General features: G+C 47.8%; 1 protein-coding gene across 3 annotated transcripts in view; it reads left to right on the top strand.

Annotated features, from left to right (window-relative positions):
• Window positions 1-24,971, top strand: part of MORN1 (MORN repeat containing 1) — a 95,942-nt gene that overhangs the window by 36,817 nt on the left and 34,154 nt on the right. For all 3 annotated transcript variants that reach the window (XM_081954970.1, XM_081954969.1, XM_081954971.1), the window contains one exon: window positions 1,095-1,246. In XM_081954970.1, coding sequence (XP_081811096.1) covers window positions 1,095-1,246 — 152 coding nt within the window. The remainder of the gene's footprint in view (window positions 1-1,094; window positions 1,247-24,971) is intronic.

The raw sequence follows: 24,971 nt of genomic DNA, 5'->3' as shown, positions 1-24,971 counted from the left end.
CCATAGAGTCTCCTCCTAGCGCGGCGTCCTTTTTCCCGTACCTGTCCTAACCGAAAGCCCTGTCCATTGTGGAGTCAACCAGCGACAGGGAGCCGCAGCAGAAGGAGGAAAGAGCCACATGCGGCTCCAGAGCCACACAGGTTGCTGACCCCTGCTTTACCCAACAAAATTGGATCTTTTTGCACAAGAGACCAGTTAGCCCAGCCGGCCTGTTTGAGCCGCCTACTGTCAGCGTTCCAAATATCATCCAGGATTAAATCAGAGTCCAAGGCAGAGCTTTCCTCAAAGTTCCAATTTAATGAGAGAGACGTGTTGGCTCATCTGTGGAAATGAAATCACCATCCCTTCGCCTTCCAAGCCAAGCTCCAAGTACCCGAAACGGGGGAGGAAGGGGAAGTTGAAACGGTCGCGGACACCGGTTGTACTCGCTATTGGGTTGTCTTCGGCATTTTCCTCCTCCGAGGCCCCCCCCCTTGGTAGGACTCTTCGTCACCTTAGGCTGGGGATCCTCTTTCTGAGGTTGTTGGCCCAGGCGACTCTTTTCCGCTGGCTGGTTTGAATTCCCCATTTTGATAGGGAAATCTGTCTTCATCTCAGCCAGCAGTAAAGAGAAGGCCCCAGAGGCCACCAGAAAAGAGTCGCCTGGGCCAACAACCTCAGAAAGAGGATCCCCAACCTAAGGTGACGAAGAGTCCTATGAAGGGGGAGGCCACGGAGGAGGAAAATGCCGAAGACAACCCAGTAGTGAGTGCAACCGGTGTCCACGACCGCTTCAACTTCCTCTTCCACGGCTCTCGATCCGTAACTGTTGTCCCTTGTTTTCACAAATCCTTCTTGAGGCAGCAGCATTTGCCCTCGGCTCGTTTTACTCACAAAGAGGCCACCACCAGCCAGTGAGAACGTCGTCCTACTTCTTTTGGATTACCGTTTACTGAGAAAACCTCTCTTGGCGCTGGCCAGCCTCCCTTTTCCATCACAGGGAACATTGAAGCTTTCACATCCTATCAGCTGCCTTTGCCTCTGTGGCTTGCAAACCCGTTAACATCTGCGCCCGAGTCAATCTTGGTTCTGTTTTTCCTCTTTTCTTTTGGCAGGAAGCATGGGGGTCCAAGTTCCCCTTTGATGACGGTCACGTCTGCAAGCCAACTCCCGCAAGGCGTTCCCTCGGCTGTCAGCAAATCAACACACGCCAGGCCCGAAGCGGTAACCTCCCACGAAAAAAAGCTGGGCCTTGAAACAAAGGACAGTAAGTAACCAGGATGAAGTCGGTTTGAGCGCAAGGTTTAAGAAACCGGGGGCGGGGGGGATAAAACTTGTGGAGCCCTTTGTACGCTAATGGACAGTTGTGAGAACATTGGAAGGGCGCCTGTGAAGTTTGCACTGGCATCCTTCAGAAGAAATTAGTTTGATTTCCAAATTCCTCAGGGGCAGGGGGGGGGGAACCATGTATTAAACAGCTTCGTGGCAGGGGAGGGATGGAGTTCTTGGATCAATCTTAGCCTGCTTTTGAGACGGAGAGAAGTGCTCGGTGGTTGCATTTCAGCTGCTCTTTTTGCCAAACAACGATGCCCCGTCTTTCAAAAGGAGAGAGAGAGAGAGAATAAAAACCACTTAGGAGGAGAGAAAAGTGGCATTACCAGGTCGCTGACACTTGAGTTGCAAGCTAAGGCATGACAGTTTCTAGACCCAACCCTATCCTGTTTTGGCAGTCTCCTAAGCTTTGTGTCACTCAAACTCTGCCGCGGTGTTCTGAGCTAGGCTTCCCAAGAGCATGAAACAAACTCCCGACAAAAAACCTTTTTATTAATTGACTGTGAATTCTGCTCCTTCACATTCAGCAAAGTCTTTTGAGGGAGGACTTACAGTCACAGAACTTATCTGGCTTGGAGAGCTGCCAGGCCCATATCTGCAAAACTTGGCCAGGAGTCTCGGAGAGTCCCGAACCAATTAAATGAACTAATTATCTCCTGCAAACTCCACTCCCCTTTCACTCCTCTTTTATTCCCTCTGGGAGGGGCCATTCATCGCCCACTTGTGGCCTTACTCCCAAGTCGACCCCTGTTCTTTGACTGTTCCCTTCGTCTGGCCACTCACACTGGGAACAGGCTCCAGCTGTTCTTCTGCCCCACTGATGTCTGACTCCGAAGGCAGCTGGTAACTGTCAGATGGCCCTGGGCCCCTCTCTGCCTCCGACACAGAGCCCCCCTCCTTCCCCAGACTCCAGGACTAGCCCATCTTCCTCCCCAACCTCCTCACTGTCCGAATCTCCTGCCAGCTCTGCTGTTGGGTCACAACACGCGGCCTGGGTCCTTGTCACCGAAGGAGGCAAGACGTCGATAGGGTAAAACCTTCCTTTCACTCCCTTTGTACCTCCGCTCGGCTGCTAGATGCTCAAAACCTTCTCAAGGACCTGCTTGATAAGATCAGGGCGCAGGAAACCACTGTACGTGCCTTTTTAATCTTCCAGGACTTGAATCCAGGCCAAAGGAAGGTTCACTCGAACGCATATCAGATGGAATTAATTAGCCAGTGGAACAACTTGCCTCCAGAAGTTGTGAATGCTCCAACACTGGAGGTTTTTAAGAGGAGATTGGATATCCATTTGTCTGAAGGGGTGTTGAGTTTCCTGCCTAAGCAGGGGGTTGGACTAGAAGACCTCCAAGGTCCCTTCCAACTCTTGTTATTTTATAACTAATGGAACAAGAATTCAGCCTGCGCGAAAAGGAGCTGACATGAGATTTTTTTAGATTTGGCCCCGAGTTTGAAGACTGCCTTTTAGCAGGGGCTTCATGAGCTTTGTACAGCTAGTCCTCAACATACAACAGTTCATTTAGCGACCATCCAAAGTTACAACAGCACTGAAAAAAGTGACTTCTGGCTGTTTTTCACACTTACAACCACTGCAGCATCCCTGTAGTCATGTGATCAAAACTTGGCAACTGATTCATATTTATGACGGTTGCAATATCCCAGGGTTGTGTGTTCAGCTTCTGACGAGCACAATCAGAGGGGAAACCAGATCCACTTAACCACGGTGTTATTAACCTTACAACTGCAGCAATTCGCTTAGCAACTGTGGCAAGAAAGCTTGCAAAACTCACTGAAGAAGTGCCTCGCTTAGTGAGATCACTTTGCGGCTCAATCCCGGTCGTAAATCAAGGACTACCTGGATTATTAAACCATTTTACTGAACTGACTAGACTGTCAGGTCTGGGAGAGAGTCTCTGAACTGAGATTAAACTAAGTTCAGCAGATGTGACTATGTCTCAAATTCTGTTGGGCCTCCTTTATAACCCAATTGGATCTAACAAATTTAATGTTTTCCTGAGGGAGTTGATGGTTCTGGTTCTGGTTCGAATTGGAGAGAGAAAGAGTGGTGCAGTGGCCTAAGAGGTGGAGCTCTCGCCTCACCATCAGCGGGCTGTGAGTTCGATCCGAGGTAGAAGCAGATCTTTCTCTCTCTGGGAACCGTGAGAATATATCTGCCGAACAAAACTCCGCCCTGGCGACAAGAAAGGCATCTGGCCATTCAACACTGCTAGCTCCATTCAATTGCCCACACTCCACCCCGCAAGGGATGATGGGGGTCGTTTGATGATGATGATGGTTCAAACTGGAGAGAAAAAGCTGTGTAATCCCTATATTATTCCATTTTTGGTTTTAAGTGGAATACAAGAAAAGAATTGCAGAGGAAAAGGGGAAGCAATTTTGGAAAAGTGAGCTCTCTCTGCTTTCCCATCCCCTGGCCAAGTTGGTTGTCTCCACCTCGTAGGGGCCTCTCTTTCTCTCTCTCTCTCTCTTCCTTTCTCTCCACCTACTCAGAGCTGTGTCTCAAGGTTTAATCTAATCCCAATGAGTCAAAACTGCCAACTCATCCTTTGTATAAATATACATTCACTACCTATATATTGTTATTTTGGCTTCCTCTAAAGGGCTATGCTGACAGATGAGCTGACGCTTTTTGTCCCCCCCCCCCCCTTTCATTAAAAAAAAAAATACCCGGGTATCGTTTTACAGGCCACTGATTGATGGAAATTATTCAATGGAAACCCCGAACATTTGAAATCTTGGGAGTTGAATCTGAGTCGAATCACTTCTGGGTTTATTGTGAGCCCTAATATCCCCCCAAAAAACCATATCACTTGATACATTTGCAAATATACAATCTGAATCTTAATTTGCTCGGCTCGCTAGACAGTTTAGCGGGGCTGGGGGGGGGAAGCCTAGCGGTTGTAAATACAACCTCTCTATTGGCGCTCCGGGAAAGTTTATTTTGATAGCCCCAATGTACGCAAAATACTTCGTTTGTCCTTTGTTTTTGTTTTTCCCCCCTGTTTTGGTTTGTATTAAATTTAGTTAGACTTTTTTTGGGGGGGGGGTTGTTTCCACTCTTCCAAGCAAAATATGTTTATAAGGGCCCTTACGTAACACCTGACCTCCCCCCCCTTGCTTTAAGTCACCAGAAGATTTAGGAATAGTAAATAAACAAACCTCTTTTGGGGAGTTTTTCCCCTTTCGGGAGAGTTTCTGTTGTAATATTCCTGCGTTTGAACGGAAAAGAGATTGGAGAAAAAAATAGGTTGAAAGCAAGCCAAAATGGGTCAGATTCCCTCATCCAGCTGGTACTACAGTAAAATGACATTTGGGGAACAGAGGGGCCTGTAATGAATACTTGAGCTCCGGCTTGTTGTAGCAGTGAAGTAGCTGGGCCAGAAACAGGGTTGAGTGAGTTATAGTCCTCCTTGAGGTGAGAAAGTCCACCAAGAGGAAGAGTCGTTCTCTCTCAATGCAATCCACCTTCACAGGGTGTTGCTGTTGTTGTGGGGGGGAACAGGAGAAGGGAGCATTAAGTACATTAGTAAGGTCATATACACATCTGATAGTAATAGTAGTAATTCTAACAGCTCCAAAAATTTCAGCCAGTATGGTCCATAATGGTCCTGATGACATCTGAAGAGCATCAGGTTGAAGAAGGCGGCGGTTTTGATGTTAGAATGAGACTTTGATTAGCTGATAAAATGTTATAGCTGTCCCTTCCTTCCTTCCTTCTCTCCCTCCCTCCCTCCATCCATCCATCCATCCATCAACACCCTGCCTTCCTTTCTTCCTTCCTTCATCCCTCCCTCTCTCACTCCTTTGACTCTCTGCCTTCCTCCCTCCCTCTCCTTCCTCCCTTCTCTCTCTCCCCTCCTTCCCTCCCTTCCTCTCTCTCATTACTTCCTTCCCTCTCTCCTCCCTCTCTCCCTCTCTTTCCTTCCCTCCCTCTCTCTCATTCCTCCCTCCCTCTCCTTCCTTCCCTCCCCCCCTCCCCTTCCTTCCCTCCCTCTCTCTCCTCCCTCCCCTTCCTTCCCTCCCTCTCTTTCCTCCCTCCCCTTCCTTCCCTCCCTCTCTCCTCCCTCCCTCTGTCTCCTTCCTTTCCTCTCTCCCTCCCTCTCCTTCCTTCCTCCTCTCCCTCTTTCTCCATCCATCCATCCATCCATCCTTTTTCCAGCAAAGTTTTGTGGCTGGCTGCTTGAGCAAAAGGTTGGCCCAGGATCAAAACACCTCAGGAATAAGTTCTGCTGATGGGTAAATGACTGAGGTCCTTGAGGCTTTTGCTTCTCCCCCTCCCCTCCTCTTCTTTTAACATGGCAGTAATAACCCAATGATGGAAAGGTACCCAGTCCTATGAACTATTGATGAAGAGCCAGCCAAATGGAATTCTGAGAGCTGCTTGGGGCATTTTCCCTTTCAGAAGTAGATGCGCTCGGCTCTCTGGTTTTGAAGCCGGCGTAATGACATCGGAAGCCGGATTAAAAGTCACTTCAGGGGAAGCTCCTCCTCCCTTCTTAGCAGCAATTGACCGCTTGCTTCTTTCAGAAGAGGGAGATTTTCCAACAAAGGCAAATAATCTTTTCCTTCTCTCCGTATTTTCCATTAGCATCTTTGTGATGCCAAGTGACACAGCAGAGGCCCAGGACCACTCACGGTTTAATTTAACTTGGACCGGTGTTGGCAAACCTTTTCGGCACCGAGTGCCGAAACAGGAGCGCGCATACGGGGGAGACCCAGAAACCGGAAGAGCAGTTCCCTGGCGCGCATGTGTGCGCCGGGAAGCTGAGCGTCTGGTTTCCAACGAGCGCAGGCACGCCAGTCGCCTGGTCTTCCTGTTTCTGGCATGCATGTGTGCCAGGGAGCTGCTCTTCCATTTTCCGGTGCTCCCACGTGTGTGCAGGCCAGCTGGAGGTTGCGCCGGAACCTGGAAGAGCAATGGGTGGTGTTCCCGCTAGGCTCACCATCACGGCCTTAGACCCTCATACTTACCCGCAACGATTGTTCCTGCAGGTGCCTCCAGATTGGACTAAAATACCAATCCAGCTGGGATACACCAGGATATAATCAGGAGCGCTTGGCACTGTGGAATCCAAAGGCAGGGACAACTCTTTTAGAAAATAGCTGGCAGGCAGCCCTGACCATCCAAAGAGGAAGATGGCTTCCGGGCCTGACAAATGGCTTTAATAAGAGAACAAAATTTGCAATAAATAAGAGAACGATAGCTTTAATAACAATAGTTTGACAATAGGCGGCTCAGCGGTCAGAGTGCAGTACTGCAGGCTCCTTCTGCTGACTGCCAGCCGCCTGCAGTTTGGCAGTTCGAATCTCGCCCAGGCTCAAAGTTGACTCAGCCTTGCCTCCTTCCGAGGTAGGTCAAATGCGGACCCAGATTGTTGGGGGCAAGAGGCTGACTCTGTAAACCGCTTAGAGAGGGCTGTAAAAGTCCTGTAAAGCGGTATATAAGTATTAAGTACTATTCCTTCCTTCCTTCCTTCCTTCCTTCCTTCCTTCCTTCCTTCCTTCCTTCCTTCCTTCCTTCCTTCCTTCCTTCCCAATGGTTAGAATACATTATTTCAGGCTAACACTGCCTACTGCCAGCAGTTCGATCCTGATCAACTGGCTCAAAATTGACTCAGCCTCTCGTCCTTCCGAGGTGGGTCAAATGAGGACCCAGATTGTTGGGGGCAAGAGGCTGACTCTGTAAACCGCTTACAGAGGCCTGTAAAAGTCCTGTGAAGCAGTATATAAGTATTAAGTACTATTGCTACCTTCCTTCCTTCCTTCCTTCCCAATGGTTAGAATACATTATTTCAGGCTAACACTGCCTACTGCCAGCAGTTCGATCCTGATCAACTGGCTCAAAGTTGACTCAGCCTTGCATCCTTCCGAGGTGGGTCAAATGAGGACCCAGATTGTTTGGGGACAAGAGGCTGACTCTGTAAACCGCTTAGAGAGGGCTGTAAAAGCCCTGTGAAGCGGTATATAAGTTTAAGTGCTCTTGCTATTTAATAAGGCAACCAAGATTTTTCTCCCTGGAAAGTTGATATCCTGGGCTATTGAATTTCTGCATTGGGCATCTAGATGCCTTGCAAGACTTCAGCCCATGCTGGGTATAAATTCTCCAATTCCCCAGCATTTCTGCATCCTTTCTGATCAACGCTTAACCACCGGCCAATTTTAAGTAAAGCTTCTTAACGTCTGGACTCGGAGCAACAATGCAGGCGTATCTGGCTTAGCCTGACATCGCTCCTGTGGAATGAGACGCCTGTTCCGCCATGGCTGATTTCCCCCATGCGGCCTTTGTGTTTTTGCACCGCAAAGTACAACAACTCAGCCCGTTTCCAATCACTGACAATAGCAACCTCGTTGTTATTGGCTGCCCGGTTCCTCCTCCGTCCATCTGTTTTAAAAGTTTGCTTCCTATCGTCCCGTGTTTTTTTTTCTGCCGCTTCAGCTCAAATGCTTCTCATTCTTCTGGGCAAGAAGTTGGCTCTTTCGTTACATGTCTCAAACTGGGTGGAATTTATGAGATGGGGAAATAAAAGCTCAGTGGGAATCAGGCCTTCGAAACATGCGTAGATTCAAAATCCCCCTTTGAGCTGGATTTTGCAGACGGTTTTTAAAGGCAGGCAGTTTGGGAAACGTTTCCAAAGAACTAAACACCCTCCAGATGGGCCCTGAGCGATATCAACCATGATGGCTTGGTCCTTCTAGCTTCTTAAAAGTCACAGGAGCATTCCCCCCCCCCCAGTCTCAAACGGGGTAATCAATGAGCTCCACCACCCTAAAAACAGCTTGCCAAGTTTGAGAAGACATCTGGAATGGCAAGAGTTTTGGTGACCTTGAATGCGGGTGGTCCTCGACTTAACAACAGTTCATTCAGTGACTGAAGTTACAATAGCACTGGGGGAGGAAAAGTGACTCGTGTTCCTTGTTCAGATTTACGATCATTGTAGGATCCCCACGGTCACATGATCAAAATTTGGACACTGGGCGACTGACTACGACGGTCATGCTCTTGGCGTTGACAGCAGGCTGGGTTTTCCCAGGTCAAGGAAAGAATAACTGGCAAGGAAAGAATAGCTGGCAGGTTTTTCACAATGCGCTGAGCTTAGCAAGCTTCAACCTTCAGTTGGACTTTTTGGCAGCTTAGCCCTCAGTTCAGGAACCAGCAAAACCCATGAGGCAAATGGCGCTATAATGTCTGAATTGCCCGCACAGTATTTGTTTCCAGAGAGTAAGTCATCTGTGTACTGAGTTTGGTTGAAATTGCTCGAGGCGTTCCAGGGTTATGCTGGAAGGAGAAGAGGAGGAGGAGGAAGAAGAACGAGGAGGAGGAGGAGGAGGAGGAGGAGGAAGGGGAAGAAGAAGGAGAGGAGGAGGAGGAGGAAGGGGAAGAAGAAGAGAAGGAAGAAGGAGAGGAGGAGGAGGAGGAGGAAGAAGAAAAGGAGGAAGAAGAAGAAGGGGAAGAGGAGGAGGAGGAAGGGGAAGAAGGAGAGGAGGAAGGGGAAGAAGAAAAGGAGGAAGAAGAGGAGGAGGAGGAAGGGGAAGAAGAAGAAAAGGAAGAAGGAGAGGAGGAGGAGGAAGGGGAAGAAGAAGAAAAGGAAGAAGGAGAGGAGGAGGAAGGGGAAGAAGAAGAGGAGAAAGGGGAAGAAGAAGAGGAGAAAGGGGAAGAAGAAGAGGAAGGAGAGGAGGAAGAGGAAGAAGAGGAGGAAGGGGAAGAAGAAGAAAAGGAAGAAGGAGAGGAGGAGGAAGGGGAAGAAGAAGAGGAGGAGAAAGGGGAAGAAGAAGAGGAAGAAGAAGGAGGGGAGGAAGGGGAGGAGGAAGGGAAGAAGAAGAAGAAGAAAGAAGATGATGATTGAGTGTTGGAGAACTCATTGAATTCCTGGGACTCCTAAGGAAAAAAAACCCAAGTGGGCAAGGCTCCAAAGACCAGATGGAGACATTTTGGGGGATTCGGCCTCCTTCCAGATCCTTCTGTGGACTCCTCCATTGGGGGGGAACCACGACGGGATCAGCTTCTGAAAAAAAAGCACCCTACAGTCGCGGAATGAAACATCTGGATGGCGCTCGTACATGCGCAGGACTTGGAAACTGATGACTTTCTTCCCCATTTGGCCACTCGAACCTCGACATGTCCCTCGCCCGCCTTTGCATCCCGTTTAATGGGTGGCACAACCTCTTCCTCCATCCCCTGCCTTGAATCTAATGCGAATATTTGGCCGTTGGAGGTCTGGAGCCCAGGCTGCCTTCATCCCAGGCGGCCTCGTTGTGTCTAAGCCTCCGTCCCTGCCCGTCCGTCTGCCTTTCTTATGTTTCTTTTTCCCTTCAGCCCATTCGAGGGTTAAGAAGTTCAGCTGCCATCTGCGATTTTCTTGGCGATGACGTTGATTTAAGTCGGGGAGGGCAGCATCATCATCGTGCCGGGAAACCTCTCCATAGCAGGGAAGCCATCTGCCCGAAAAGGGAAAGGCATGGAGGTTTCGGTCTCGAATAGGCCAGAGGTCGCGGGGTGGTTCCGTCCTTCTCTTGCTGAACTGTCTGAAGGGATTAAACCTGGTGAGGCCCAGCGTGGTTCTCACAACACTTGTGGTTGGGCTCGCCTGCGCTTTTCCCTTTCGTTTGACGAGAGACGTCTAAACAAGCTTTGCAAGAGTTCCCCAGCCTTCAGCCTTTGATCTGTTTGAGTGACCTCCTTCCCCCCCCCCCCACCCCTTCACCACCACCGAAACAATGCCAGAGAGAGAAGGGGGGGAGGGAGAGAGGAATCGTTTTCCTAATTTTCATAATGAAGACCATGGGACGCGGGGGCTCAGTGGCTAAGACGCTAAGTGGCTAAAGCACATACGATCCAGACAATACGCTTTTCACTAAGCACCTGGGTATGTAATGCGAAAATATATAAATAAACTGTTAATACACACACACACACACAATTCCCGTCATTCTGGCAGGGCCTCTACTCCATAGAGTGCTGCCTTAAAAGACTTAACAGAATTGGAGGTCTTCTAGTCCATCCCCCCTGCTCAAGCAGGAGACCTCATTACCATTCCAGACGAACGGTTCTCCAGTCTCTCACTGTGATTGGCAAACTTCAGTCAATGGGTTCAAGTCAACCTGAGCAATGCCATCGCATGAGGAAAGGTGCCCATCTGGACCTCTGCAATAGGATCAGAGTGGGTTACCACATCTCCTCAAAACACTCCTTCATACCCATGTTAAAGTACTGCCCTGTTTATTGAGATTTAACAGAATGACAGAGATGGAGGGCACCTTGGAGGTCTTCTAGTCCAACCCCCTGCTCAACAGGGGACCCTGTAGTATTCCAGACAAATGGCTATCTAATCTCTTCTTAAAAACCTCCAGTGCTGGGGCATTCACAACTTCTGGAGGCAACTTCTGTTCCCCTGGTTAATTGTTCTCACTGCCGGGAAATTCCTCCTTAGTTCTAGGTTGCTTCTCTCCTTGACGGGTTTCCATCCATTGCTTCTTGCCCTGCCTTCAGCTGCTTTGGAGAATAAGACTTTCCCCTCAGGGTTTTTACAGCCCAGTCTACTTGAGGGACACGATGGCTCAGTGACTAAGACGCTGAGCTTGTCGATCAGAAAGTTCGGCGGTTCGAATCCCTAGCGCCGCGTAATGGAGTGATCTCCCGTTTCTCGTCCCAGCTTCTGCCAACCTAGCCGTTCGAAAATGCAAGTAGAAAAATAGGAACCATCTTTGGCGGGAAGGTAACAGCGCTCCGTGTGCTTTCGGCATCGAGTCATGCCGGCCACATGACCACGGAGACGTCTTTGGACAGCACTGGCTCCTCGGCTTTGAAACAGGGTTGAGCACCGCCCTCTAGAGTCGGGAACGACTAGCAACCTACGTGCAAGGGGAACCTTTATCTAAAATCATGTTGCTCAGACTGGCTTTGTTTTAGGCTGGCTTGACTCTCGTGGCAGAGAAACGTACAGTGGTTGCAGGACTGGGAACCCGAGATATAAGCAGGACATTCATGTTAAGCTGCCCTTGTTTAAACCCGGGGTGAGGTTGGCACTGCTGCGGGTGAATCCAGCCAGTTGGGCTACTTTGTGTTCCAAAACACTGGATGCCGATAGCTTAACCCTAAACCCAAGGTAGCAAAACAATGCCCACAGCAGAACAGTGCCCACAGAACATGCTAAGGCAAGAGCTGAATTTCCCACCGCACACAAACTACCAAATCCTACTTAATCCCTAAGTCTAGTGAGCCAAACCCTCCCCCCCCCCAAAAAAAAATAGGTATTTAGAATACTAAACTAACCTGCTAAATGGCCTTTACTGGTAGCATAACATGATCTAAATGGCCTTTACTGGTAGCATAACATGATCTAAATGGCCTTTACTGGTAGCATAACATTAAGAACCTCACTCAGCTTTTTGAGATGGGATTCGGGCGGATGGTCAGTTCGGACGCGTTCTTCCTTTCTCTGGGCGACTTCTGAAACACAGAGGCAGGAATGCTCGCAATCCGCCGAGCCAAGAGATAGCTTGTTTGTGGCTGATTTGTCATTTATTCACTAAACCACAGTTAAACAACCCGGGGCTTTAATGCATTGCTCGTACGCGGTCTATTGCCTGCAGAAAGCCGAATTAATTTAAAAGATCTTGCATTGTTTGTCCTTAGCGGCAGTTCCCAGATCTCCTGCATAAAGGACTTCCAAGTTAAGCCTTCCTATTTTTCGGGTGCCCCAAGACTGACCAGAAGAATGATGTTGTTGTTTTAAGTTGCAAAGTTGTGTCCGAGCCATAGCGACCCCATGGACCACGTTCCTCCAGGCCTTCCTGCCCTCTACCATCCTCTGGAGTCCATTGAAGCTCACGCCTACTGCTTTGGTGACTCCATCCAGCCACCTCCTTCTCTGCCGTCCCCTTCTTCTTCTTTTGCCCTCCATCGTTCCCAGCATGAGGTCTTCTCCAAAGGGTCCTTCTTCCTTCTCATCAGGTGGCCAAAGTCTTTGAGTTTCCTCTTCAGGATCTGGCCTTCTAAAGAGCAGTCAGGGTTGATCTCCTCTAGGACTGACCGGTTGGCTGGCCTTCCAGTCCAAGGGACTCAGTGCAGGAGTCTTCTTCTCCAGCACCATCCTTCAAAGGCCTCCATTCTTTGGCACTCAGCCTTCCTTATGTCCAACCTTCACAGCCATCCATGGCAACTGGAAAAACCATCGCCTTGGCTAGACGCCCTTTTGTTGGCAGGGGGATGTCTCTGCTTTTTAGCAGGCTGCCTAGATTTGCCATATAGCTTCCCTCCCCAGGAGCAAGCCTCTTTTAATTTCTCGGCTGCAGTCCCCATTTGCGATCATGTTGGAGCCCAGGAAAGTAAATCTGTCACTACCTCCATTTCTTCCCCATCTATTTGCCAGGAATGGAGAGGGCCGGATGCCACGATCTTCGTTTTCCTAATGTTGAGTTTCAAGCCAACATATGTAAAAGTTCCATTCTACAAGCGCTCATATCTTTTTGCCCTTTGGTTTTCGTGGCAAAGATACTGAAGTGGGTTGCCATTTCCTTCTCCACTCGATCACACTTTGATCACGTTGGAGAGTTGGGGAAGATCAAATAATCCGGGAGGATCGAGTAATCTCTTAGCTTTGTTCCAAAGTTGACGGGAACATAAAGGAGAGGTTTTGTTTTTTTTAATGATTCAGAGTGTGTAATTCCTCTCCCTGCTATTTCAAACCAGAACCTAAATCTTAACCTTGAGTTAAGAAAGAATCGAGTTGGGGGGTGAGGGCGGGATGTGGGGGGGGGGTGAGGGCGGCTGGCAGCGCTTATCTTTCCTTTGAGACGAGAGTTAACATGAAACACATCTGGGCTGGAGCCCAGGCAGTGTTGCCAACATCTCTGCAAAAAACACACACACACACACACAAAACCCCACGCCTTCGGAATTTAATGCCTCAATGCCTCCCACATCTGGCGCAGATCGGGTGGGTGGGTTGCGCATATTTGTGCCACCCTCAGCCTTACTCAGATGTGCGTGCGTGTCTCTCTCTCTCTCTCTCTCTCTCCTACCAGTCAGAGTGTGTGCACTTTGCTCCAACCCAGAGGAAGAAGTTAATGGCGCACCAATCAATTCTTCCTTTTTTTCTTTTCTTTTCCAAGCAGGGTTATTATAAATAACGTCGGAGAGGATGGGATAGTTGCTGCCAGCATTATGGGAAGAACCTCCGCCCGAAAAATCCTAAATAAACAGGATGTGATAGGACAACGATGAAGATTAATTAGCTTATCTCCTCTTTCTCTCTCTCTCTCTCTCTCTCTCTCTGTCTCTCTCTCTGTCTCTCTCCCTCCCTCCCTCCCTCCCTCCCTTTTCGGGCAGAGGTTCGTTCTCCAATTGGTTCTCCTACATCTGGATCCTCTCCAGATATTTTTTTTTAAAACCCTATTTGGTTAAATTACAGTACCCGGGTTTCTTTTTTTTCCTCCCCCTAACAAAACGCATTGATTTGATATTCAGAAACATTTTTATATTTAGTCTGTTAACCTTTTTGTAATTCCCACCCACTGCTTTTAAACTGCAGAATGTGGTAGGGCTTTTCTTTCCCCCCCCCCTTCTTTTTTCTTTAATGCTAATTGTTGTCAGTAGGGTATCAGCCACGAGCCCTTTAGCAATTTAAACGCATTGAATTGTAATGCAGGTGCCTTTAATTGGAAGGCTGCTATTGTTTTCCTGGCAATAGTGAATATGTTTCAAACAATTCCTTGCAAATTGGATTTGAGACCATTTTTGTTTTCAAAGAAAGAGAGAGAGTGGGGGGGGGGGGGAGAGTTTAAAGATAACTTTAGCTTCCAATTTAGCCCGGAAAAGGAGAAGCAAACTGCAGGAGAGGCTTTGTCTCTCCCGTTTAGGCCGTATGGGGGGAACCCGCAGTGGCATCTTTCAAGCCACAATGGCAGTACTTGCACGGGTGCAAATTTGCACGCTCCCACTAGCGCGGACCTCATGTCGGAACGGTTAGCCAAATCACCAGCTTGTGTAGATGAGATGGGCACCGTAGTGGGAAACCCGAATCGGTGGTGCAACGCACATCCAGTCGAGTTACGTCCTATGTTTCCACAAAGAAGGATTTTTTAAAAAATTAAAAATTCTATTTTTGCAGTTCCTTCCATCAGATGCACAGGGCAAAACCCGAGGCCTTTTGGTTAAACGCAGCCAGAATAGCTGCTAGTAGACTTCTAATTGTTTGCTCCTGAAGTTGCAGGGAGGTCCGTTATTGGCTTCATTTAAAATCATCTTAATTGAAACTGGAGGTATTTATGGTGGGAACTCAAGTCTCCTCTCTTGCCAGAGATGCCATAACTACAAAGGGAAAATGATTCATTTAGCAATAGCACTTAGACTTCTATCCCGCTTCCCAGCCCTCTCTAAGTGGATTACAGAGTCAGCATCTCTTGCCCCCGACAATCTGGGTCCTCATTTTACCCACCTCGGAAGGACAGAAGGCTGAGTCCACCTTCAGCCAGTTGATCAGGATCGAACTGCTGGCAGTGGGCAGAGTTAGCCTGCAATACTGCATTCTAACCACTAGGAAAGAAGGAAGGAAGATAGCAATAGTACTTGAGACTTATATACCGCTTCACAGTGCTTCACAGCCCTGTCTAAGCGGTTTACAGAGTCAGCCTTTTGCCCCCAACAATCTGGCTCCTCATTTGACCCACCTCGGAAGGACGGGAGGCCGAGTCAACCTTGAGCCTGCTGAGATTCGAATTGCCAAATCGCAGGCAGCCGGCAGAAGTAGCCTGCAGTGCTGCACTCTAACCACTGCGCCACCACGGCTCATTTAAATTTAAAAAGATTAAACATTGTAATTAAAAACATACAACTCAACGACCGCGACCTGAGCCCAACATTCATGTTATACTAAGTGAGAAATTTGTTCGGTGAATTTTTGCCCCGTTTTTACTTGCCAGTTTTGTTAAGCGAATCGCCTCAGTGGTTAAATTAGTCACACGGTCATTCAAGTGAATCTGGTCTCCCCCCCACGGACTTGGCTTGTCAGACGGTCGCAAAAGGGAATCGCACGACCCCGGGATGTTACAACCGTCCTAAATGTGAGTCCGTTGCAAAGCATCTTGAACGCAAATCGCAAGGCCACAGGGATGCTGAAAAGTGTGAAAAATCTTCATAAGCCACCGTTGCTCTTACCGTTGCTACCGGTACGCTGCTCATAGGGCCGCATGTCCTGTTTGGGCCCATGCACAATCCACCGCCCCTGCGACACCCAGCTGCTTGTTGGGGCTCGCGCAGGCGCTGCACCCTGGCCGGTTGCTTTATAAGCAAGTATAGAACGCGGGCGGGCAGGTGGCCCAAATGTCAACTGCTCCTGGCTACTACCGGTACGGTCTTACCGGACTGGGAGGAACCCACCACTGCACTCTTGTAACTTCGAGCGGTCACTAACCAAGCCGTTATAGGTCAAGGACTACCCGTATATCTGTACCCTGAGCTCATGGGACTATCCTAACTTGGAAATGAAAAGAGAAACAGAATTGTGGGCTGGCCAAATTCAGACTGGCTGGAAAGAGGCACTCTGAAAATGGCAGGGGCGTTGCTATTTGCTGGGAAAGGCTTCCCACGGTGATGGAGCTGATCGGCCAAAAGTAAAAAGGCTAGATTGAAAAACGGGGAGGAGAAAATGAAACAAAAGCAAAAACTGGAGCATAAGTGATCCTAATTGCCCGTCAGGAGAACTGAAAGACTTGGCAATCGGATAAGGCATTGAAGAGAGCAGCAAGCCGTTCTCTGGGAGTAAATCTCTTTTATATTAATAAATGGGAACCGGCTAGCCTTGGGGATCAAGCGGGATTTTGTTTGTTGTTTTCATAGTAGTTTCAATAAACATTGCAGATTTTTTTTAAAAAAAGAAACTAATGCAAAGACATGAAAGGAGAAAAATAATAATAGTGTAGAAAAGAAAACCTTAGTAGAAAAAATAGAAAAAGAAAGCAAAATAAGAATATGTCAGAGAAAAAGGAAAGAAAGATATCTATATCTATATTTATATCTATGTATCGCCATCTATCTCAATTATCTAGCTATTTATAGCACTCTACCTACCTACATACCTATCTATTTATCTATCCTTATCTATATCTATCACTATCTATATATGTATATCTATATTATCTATCTAGCTATCCATCCCTATTTCTATCGCTATCTATATTAGCTATCTAGCTATCTACCTACCTACCTATTTATCTGTCTATCATCTATATCACTATCACTATAGATAGATAGCTAATATAGATATATCGCTATCTATATTAGCTATCTAGTTATCTATAGCTATCTACCTCCTATCTATCTACTACCTACCTATTATTTATCTATCTATCCTATCTATCTATCTATCTACTACCATCTATCTATCTATCTATCTATCTATCTACCTACCGTATTTTCCGGCGTATAAGATGACTTTTTAACCCCAAAAAATATTTTAAAAATCCAGGGTCATCTTATACACCAGGTATAAGAAGGGCCATACCAAAAAACCAAAACAAAAGAAAAAGCAATGCCGCCAAACAAAAAGCCGCGCCACCAGTGCAGACGCCAGCCTTTCAATCGATAACCTCTGCGCTCCTCGCCTGGGCACATGGATGGATGAGCGCTGGGATGGCTTAGTAAGATCTGGCTGGCGGTCTGGAAGAGGAAGGCGCTGAGCTCAAACTACGAAAGCCCGGCAGCGCAGAGGCCTTCAGCCTGCTCGCGGGCACCTGAAAGTAGGGGGTCGTTTTATACGCCCAGTTGCCTTATACGCCGGAAAATATGGTATCTTATCTATGATTTCAATGAGGGGAAGGCGATTTAGATGAAGGGATAGATGGGGGATTCATTAAATTTGCAGATGACACCAAGCTGGCAGGAATAGCCAACACTCCAGAAGACAGGCTTAATATATAGGTGGCACCTGGCTCAATAGCAGTAACTGCGAGAGGGATCTTGGGAGTCCTAGTGGGGAAAGAATTCATTTACAGTAAAAAAAAATTTTTTTAAAAAAGATTACAATTTTAATTTATACAGTTCTACTCCAACGCCGGGTGGAGATACCCAGCTGTCCTTTGCTGGGGCATCTAATATCCAAGATCAGTCTGACCCACAAGGTTTTAACCTTCTTCGCTGTAGCTGCAGAATGACAGGCCTGTATTAGGTTAAAGGCTGATCCAATGCGGCTGGACATTTTAAAAGTGCGGTGATCTCCCAGATCCCTAGAGCTGGCAGAGATCTCATTACTCCGAGGGTGTGTGCGTAAAGAGAGCCTTGCCTCTTTTTCAATCAAGCAGTTGCTTTTTTAAAAAAAAATCCTTTCTCCAGATGTGGGAAGATTGCAGGGTGAACACATTCTTGCAGAAGAGCCAAATTTCTGCATTAAAAAAAAAAAAACTAGCAAGTCAGCAAAAAGCTTTCTCCTGGCCATTGGAGGTTTTAATATGATTCTTTCTTTCTTTCTTTCCTTCTTTCTTTCTTGATTAACCATTTGGAAAGTGTTGATTTAATCTCTTCCCACCTGGGCATTGGAGGTTTTAATATGCTTCTTTCTTCCTTCCTTCCTCCCTCCCTCCCTCCTTCCTTCCTTCTTTCCTTCCTTCCTTCCTTCTTTCTTTCTTGACCATTTGGAAAGTGTTGATTTAATCTCTTCCCACCTGGGCATTGGAGGTTTTAATATGCTTCTTTCTTCCTTCCTTCCTCCCTCCCTCCCTCCTTCCTTCCTTCTTTCCTTCCTTCCTTCCTTCTTTCTTTCTTGACCATTTGGAAAGTGTTGATTTAATCTCTTTCCACCTGGGCATCGGAGGTTTTAATATGCTTCTTCCTTCCTTCCTCCCTCCCTCCCTCCCTCCCTCCCTCCCTCCTTCCTTCCTTCTTTCTTGACCATTTGGAAAGTGTTGATTTAATCTCTTTCCACCTGGGTATTGGAGGTTTTAATATGCTTCTTCCTTCCTTCCTTCCTTCTTCCCTCCCTCCTTCCTTCCTTCCGTCCTTCCTTCTTTCTTTCTTGACCATTTGGAAAGTGTTGATTTAATCTCTTCCCACCTGGGCATTGGAGGTTTTAATATGCTTCTGCCTTCTTTCCTTCCTTCCTTCCTTCCTTCCTTCCTTCCTTTCTTGATTGACCATATAGAACGTGTTGCTTTAATCTCTCTCCACCTTTGCTTGCAACCTAGCATGTTAAATACAGGGGTGGGATTCAGCCAGTTCTGACCGGTTCGGGTGAACTGGTAGCTCCAACGATCAGCTGGGGAGAGAACCAGTTCGCTCTGATGATGAGGTGGGCCTGTCCACCTGCCCCTGCATTTTACTTCCCTATATCCTCTCCGCTGATTCGCGCGGCAGAGCAGATGCTGAGCCTCATCTGTATTACTCCCCAGAAGTAGCATGGAAGATAACTTTCACTAAAACTGTGCGTGTGCGTGGAGCCGGCATCAGGCGCGCGCAAAGCACACGATCACCGAACCGGTGTAGGATCCCACCACTGGTTATATATGCTTCTTCGTTGAAGTCTGCCAATTGTACATCCTTCATTTGCGATAGATTTCTTTGCCTCCAGTGGTTTCCAATGTCCATATGTTCATTAAGATCCATGCAGACCGAACATTTGAGGATGGAATCAGAAGCATTAGCCGTTCCTGTTCTCTCTCTCTCTCTCTTTCTCTCTTTCTCTCTTTCTCTCTCTCTCCTAGAAATGGGGCTGCTCCTTCACTCCGATACACCCCCGAGGCTTCGTTTTAAGTTTACAGATGTCAGCTTGAATGGATGCCGGCATATTTCTAGAAGGACATTAGACTGATATCTTGGCCTTCTTTGCTTTGTGGGGGTTTTTTCCAGCCAGCAGTGACAAACCAAGGATTAGTTAAATCCTTACTCTCTATATACCGTATTTTTTGGACTATAAGACACACCTAGATTTAGAGGAGCAAAACAAGAAAAAAAAAGTTTTTCGCCTCCACGTGTCCGGTTTTCGCCCTCCCCAGAAGCACTTTAGGGGCCCATTTTTGCCCTCCCCAAACCCTTCTGTGCATCCCGTTTTCATCAACAACGCGCCCGTTTTTGGCCTGCTTCAGGGGGACAGGGAGGATGAAAACGGGATGCGTGGAAAGTTCGGGAGACCAAAATGGGCCATGAGGAGCACTGCAGAGAGCTTCTGGGGGCCGGGAAGGGAGAAAACATGACATGCAGAGGGTTTTGGGAGCCCCAAAACAGGCCCATAAGACTCACATAAATTTTCACCACTTTTAGGGGGGGGAGCAGTGGTGGGATATGACCGGTACACCCCAGACCTGGGAGCACCAGGTACAGTTTCGGTACGGTGCTCCGGAGGGTCCGCCCGCCCTCCTGACCTGTATTTGAGCCAATCAGGACTTACACACACGGACCGTACGGCGCTTGCACAATGCTCCGCCAAGCAGCTGGAGCATCGTAGAGCATTGTGGGCGGTAAGTATGCATGAGTGCGCCGGACGCCCTGCCCCATTGCACCATACCAGTTGCAACGGGATCCGGAACCCACCACTGGCCGGGAGTGCGTCTTATACGCCGAAAAATACGGTATTGTTACATAAAGGGGAAGGTTAGGCTTTCCCATCTGGAAACTTGGGTTTCCTTCACGTAGAGCTTTGCTGTTTTGCTTCAACCGTCCTTCATTAGGGGGATTACAAACACAACTTGTAACCATATGTTCTGGCCATCCTCACCGCCTGGAGTGTCGATCTCTTCATGGCTTCCCCAGGAAGTTCCTTTCCATCTCATTAAACATTAGGACAGTGGGTTTTCTTCCTCCCCTCTCCCCAATGGAGGCCAAATATTTCGTGGCTTCTGGTATGTCAAGTTTTGATGGAGCTTTGTATCGTTGTGCGTGTCTCCTTTGGCGGCCTCAGAGTCGGCGTTCTCCGAGGGAGCATTTGCCGTTTTTAGGTTCATTGTTGTTATTTTGATGTCAGGCTAAAATTCATCCAGCCCTCTTTCCCCAGATATATATTGCGTTTACCAACTTTAGCATTTTTCCAGATGAGATGAATGGAAACCAAAAAGACAGCTACCTCAATTTATTCCTTATTCTGAGGAAGGGTGAGCCAGCACATTCCCTCCCCAATCTGGGGCCAGCCAGAGGTGGCATTTGCTGGTTCTCCGAACTACTCAAAATTTCCGCTACCGGTTCTCCAGAACCTGCAGGATTTCACCCCTGGCTTTTGCGGGAGAGGCTGTACAAAGTTCATACCCAATGAAATGAAATAAGAGCTCCCTGAAAGACTCCATAAGGGTATTCACGGCCATTTTGGTGAAGGGGGCCGGGCTTTGGGAGGCAAAAAATGCTCTATTCGATGTATAAGACGCACCCAGATTTTCAGCCTCTTTTTTGAGGATAAGAGGTGCGTCTTATACTCCGAAAAATACGATATCTTAGAAAGAAAAGATTTCTCCAGGTTGTGCTTGCTTCAAGGGTCGCCTTTTAATCTCGGTGGCATCGTGGCATCGTAAGGGCTGAGATGAAGAGGTCTTGAGGGAGTCAGCATTGCAGTTGGGCTCTAACATCAGATCTCTCTCTCTCTCTCTCTCTCTCCCTCCCTCCCTCTCTCTCTCTCTCTCTTTTCCCTTGGGGAAAACTTATCTGTAGGGACCGGAGCCAGAGGGCAAATCTGTTCTCTTTTGCGGAAGGAGGGGTTTTAAAAATCGCTCCGCATAAAAGATCTGGTGTTTTCCCCTCTCCTCCCCCCTTTCTCGGGCACCGGTCAATTTTTAAAGATTTTTTTTTGTGTGTGTGCTTTGAAACTAGTAGGAGAAGTCCTCGATTTAACAACAGTCCGTTTAGCGACCGTTCCAAGTTACATCGGCACTGGAAAAAAAAGGGACTTACGACCGTTTTTCACACAACCGTTGCGGCATCCCTCCCGCGGTTATGTGATCAAAATTCAGACGCTTGGCCACAGACTCGGATTTATGACCGTCGCGGTGTCCCGGGTCACTCAATCCCTTTTGCGACCGTCTTGATGAGCCAAGTCAGATGGGGGAACTCGATTCACTTAACAGCTGTGGCAGGAAAGGTTCTAAAGTGAGGTGAAGCTCACTTGACTGTCTCGCTTAGCCACAGAAATCCAGGGCTTGGTTGTAAGTCGAGGACTACCTGCTGCCACCTGATTGCTCCCAGGAGGGAAGCACAGACCATCCCGTTTCATTCCTGTGGATGTCTTGGCTGTGTGGAGTCTCAGCACCTTCCCCACACTTGCCTTATTAATTACTGACATTTATTGGTAATTGAATTGAGCATTAAAAGCTAATGAATGGTGTCTGGTCACCTTTACAGGGGAATACCGCTGGCAGAGCTGAAGGCGCCCCAAGCAATTTTTTTCTTCTTTTTTTTATGAAGAGAGAAGCCGGTTTTCTGGCGCCGAGGTCAGCCAGGATGGGCCCATAACTCTTTGTGCCCATGATTAGAAGCCCAGCCTGTAGACTGACAATAATCCCCCTTTGTCATTCTCGGTTGCAGGTGCTTACTTACGGCTGTTTTTTCCCTTCCTCTCTTTTTTTCTTCTTGGCAGTGCCCTACACAGGCGATTAGCGCGTGTCGTAATTGAGCTGCTTGTAAAAAAAAAAAAAAAGAAAGATAATTAATTGGCATTTCACTCCTCCGGAGGAGGTCAAACTGCCCCCATCTTCGGTTATTACCCAACTAGTCATCCCCGCTCCAGACTGCCGTGTTCTTTCCCCAAGGTGACAAGATGATCTTTATCTTTGCTGATCAAGAATAACATTGCTGTCCTAATTAAACGAGACACGGAGGGAGGATTTGAGGGGTGACGCCCGAGTGGCAGGATTGATTAGATCCCAGTGCCTGAGCTGATATAAAAAATAAAAAAAAAGACCCACTACAAGTAGAACCACAATTGAATCCAAAATTTCTGTGGTTAAGCGAGATATTTCTTGAGTTTTGCTCCGTTTTACCTCCTTTCTTGCTCTTTGGTTGTTACGTTCGTCACGTGATCAACCATTAAGCGAATCTGCCTTCCCCGTTGACTTCGCTTATCGGAAGGTCGCAAAAAGGGATCGCATGACCCGAGGACGCAGCCATGTTCCTAGCAATAGCCCTTAGACTTATATACCGCTACACAGGGCTCTCTAAGCAGTTTATAGAGTCAGCCACTTGCCCCCAACAATTCGGCTCCTCGTGTTACCGACTTCAGAAGGAAGCAGATATGAATTGTGACCAACCATCTGAATTTTGATCCCCTGATCACGAGGATGCTGCCAAGATCGTAGCTTTGAGAAACAGTCCCAAGTCCCTTTTATTCATGCCGTAGTAACTTTGAATGGTTACCAAACAAATTGTCGTAAGTTGAGGACCACCTGAATTAACCATCGTACGGGAGAGCTACAACACATGTCAGGATTCCAAGTAATACACTCATAGCAAGCAGAACTCCGAGGCAAGTAGATTGCTTAAAAAACAGTTTTATTGGACATATATTGGCACAGACTGGTGAAAACCGACTCTAACGATTCCCGTGGTTTTCACATTTAAAAGTAAAAGTTTTTCCCCCTTTCCCAACTCATCAGTCACACGGCCCAATCAAGATGCTGTCCAGTTGTTTGGAAACTTCACTCCTCCTCTCTTCAGCCACCTGTGGGAATGACCTTGGTTCTCAGGGGAAACTATTTTGCTTTGGCTACAAAACCCCAGCTATCTCTATTCCCCCCCTCCCTAATCCCTCAGCACCAGTGTGTCAACGCTGAAGGGCTCCAAGATGGCCTCATTCAGGCCAGCTTCAGAGTTGACCCCGTGATTTGACTCCATATGAAACGGCGGAAAAAAAGCTGCAGCAGCAACTCGGAAAGAAATCTTGGATTCTGCAGTTTGGAGGTCGGCCTTTGCGGGCGGTGAGTGGGCTGGGAGAACGTCGATGGAGCTGTCCATCCGAGGTCACAAAACACCCCGGAAATTCCCCTGTGTCGACATGCACTTTCCGTGCCCTCACAGGTCAGCCCTCGGCAGCTGCAGTGTCATTATTGAAAACTATTAGTGCATTAAGAGATTGGAAATGATGCTATAAGCAGCAATTTGCTTCCCCTTCGAACGCGCCAGTGCAGCAAAAGCTAATGAAGAGAGAGAGAGAGAGAGAGAGAGAGAGAGAGAGACGGGTGTTAAGAACTCACGTCCTTTGTCCAGGGCCCAAGGCCGACTTGCTCAGCAGAAGGCCGTTTTCACCATCCAACAGAAAGTGCCAGAGGAAAGAAGCACAGCTCCAGGCAAACACCGTTGTCTTTATGTCGCGAGCAGTCCTTGACTTAACAGACTTTCGTTTAGTGGCCGTTCGAAGTTAGGCCGGCACCCCCCAAAAAAAACCGACATGATGACCATTTTTCACATTTAATACCGTTGCGGCATTCCCCCAATGGTGACATGAATGAACCTCGGCAGCTGACTCGTATTTATGACAACGGCAGTGTGACGGCAGTGTCCCCTTTTGGGACCTTCTGACCCGCAGAGTCAACGGGGAAACCACTTAACGACCAAGTTACTAACTTAATTTAAGAACTGTGGCGAGAAAGGTCATAAAATAAAGCTAAACTCACCACCACCCCGACAATCTGTCTTGTTTAGCAACATGCCGTATTTTTCGGAGCATAAGATGCACCAAGGTTTTGCACTCTTCCAAAAATGGGCAGGTTTTTTTTTCAAACAAAAAGGCAGGAGGCTTGTAGAGTGATCCTGGGAGGTGGGGGTGGGCAAAAACGAGCAAAAAGCAACCCGTTTTGCGAAAACGGGCCTGGTTTTTGTCAAAAAAAAAGGGCATGTATAGCCTTTAGGAGGCTTATAGAGTGCTCCTGAGGGGCTGGGGGGCAAAAAAACACCCCATTTTTCACTCATTTCTGCCCTCCCCAGCCCCCAGGAGCTCTCTGAAAGCTTCCTAAAGGCTATGCAAGGCCATTTTGGTGAAGGGGGCGGGGGTTTCGGGAGGCAACAAATGCTGTATTCAGTGTATAAAACGCACCCAGATTTTCAGCCTCTTTTTTGAGGGAAAAAGGAGTGCCTTACACTCCAAAAAATGCGGTAAATCATCATCTCCTTTTAACAACCCCATAATCGCTTGCGGGGTGTAGTCTGGGCAACTGAATGGTAAACTGAGTGTTTACTGGCCCGATGCCCTTCCTGTCAACAGAGCGGAGGTTTTTTTTCCCAGCAGATATATTCTCATTATGCCCAGAGAGAGAAGGAAATACCTGCCTCTACCTAGGATCGAACTCACAGCCCCCTGATTGTGAGGCGAGAACTCCACCTCTAGGTCACCGCACCACTTTGCTTAGCAACATAAATGTTGGGCTCCATTGTGGTCGTACATCGAGGACTACCTGTAATGGGAGGCGATCTAGGTAAACATTGCAGTGGAGACCTGGGCCTTTTTCCAAACGTAGCTCTGAATGTTTGCTTACTGGGCAGTTATGACCAACATAAGATAATCGGTCTTGGCCCCAAGGAGGTTACAATTCTCCTGTTCTTCCTATTCAGAGACCCCAAAGAGAAGGAGGGAAGGAAATAGTAGAAGCAGCCTGCGTTTGCAAGATAGTGCCCATACATACCTCCTCAGAAATGTGGTTTACTCAGAGGTAGGGTTAGGATTGTGCAATGGTCATGAAAC

Source organism: Natrix helvetica (genome assembly GCF_964273705.1).
Source record: "Natrix helvetica genome assembly, chromosome: 5".
Lineage (NCBI taxonomy): Eukaryota > Metazoa > Chordata > Lepidosauria > Squamata > Natricidae > Natrix > Natrix helvetica.
This window is presented reverse-complemented; position numbering and strand designations above follow the sequence as displayed.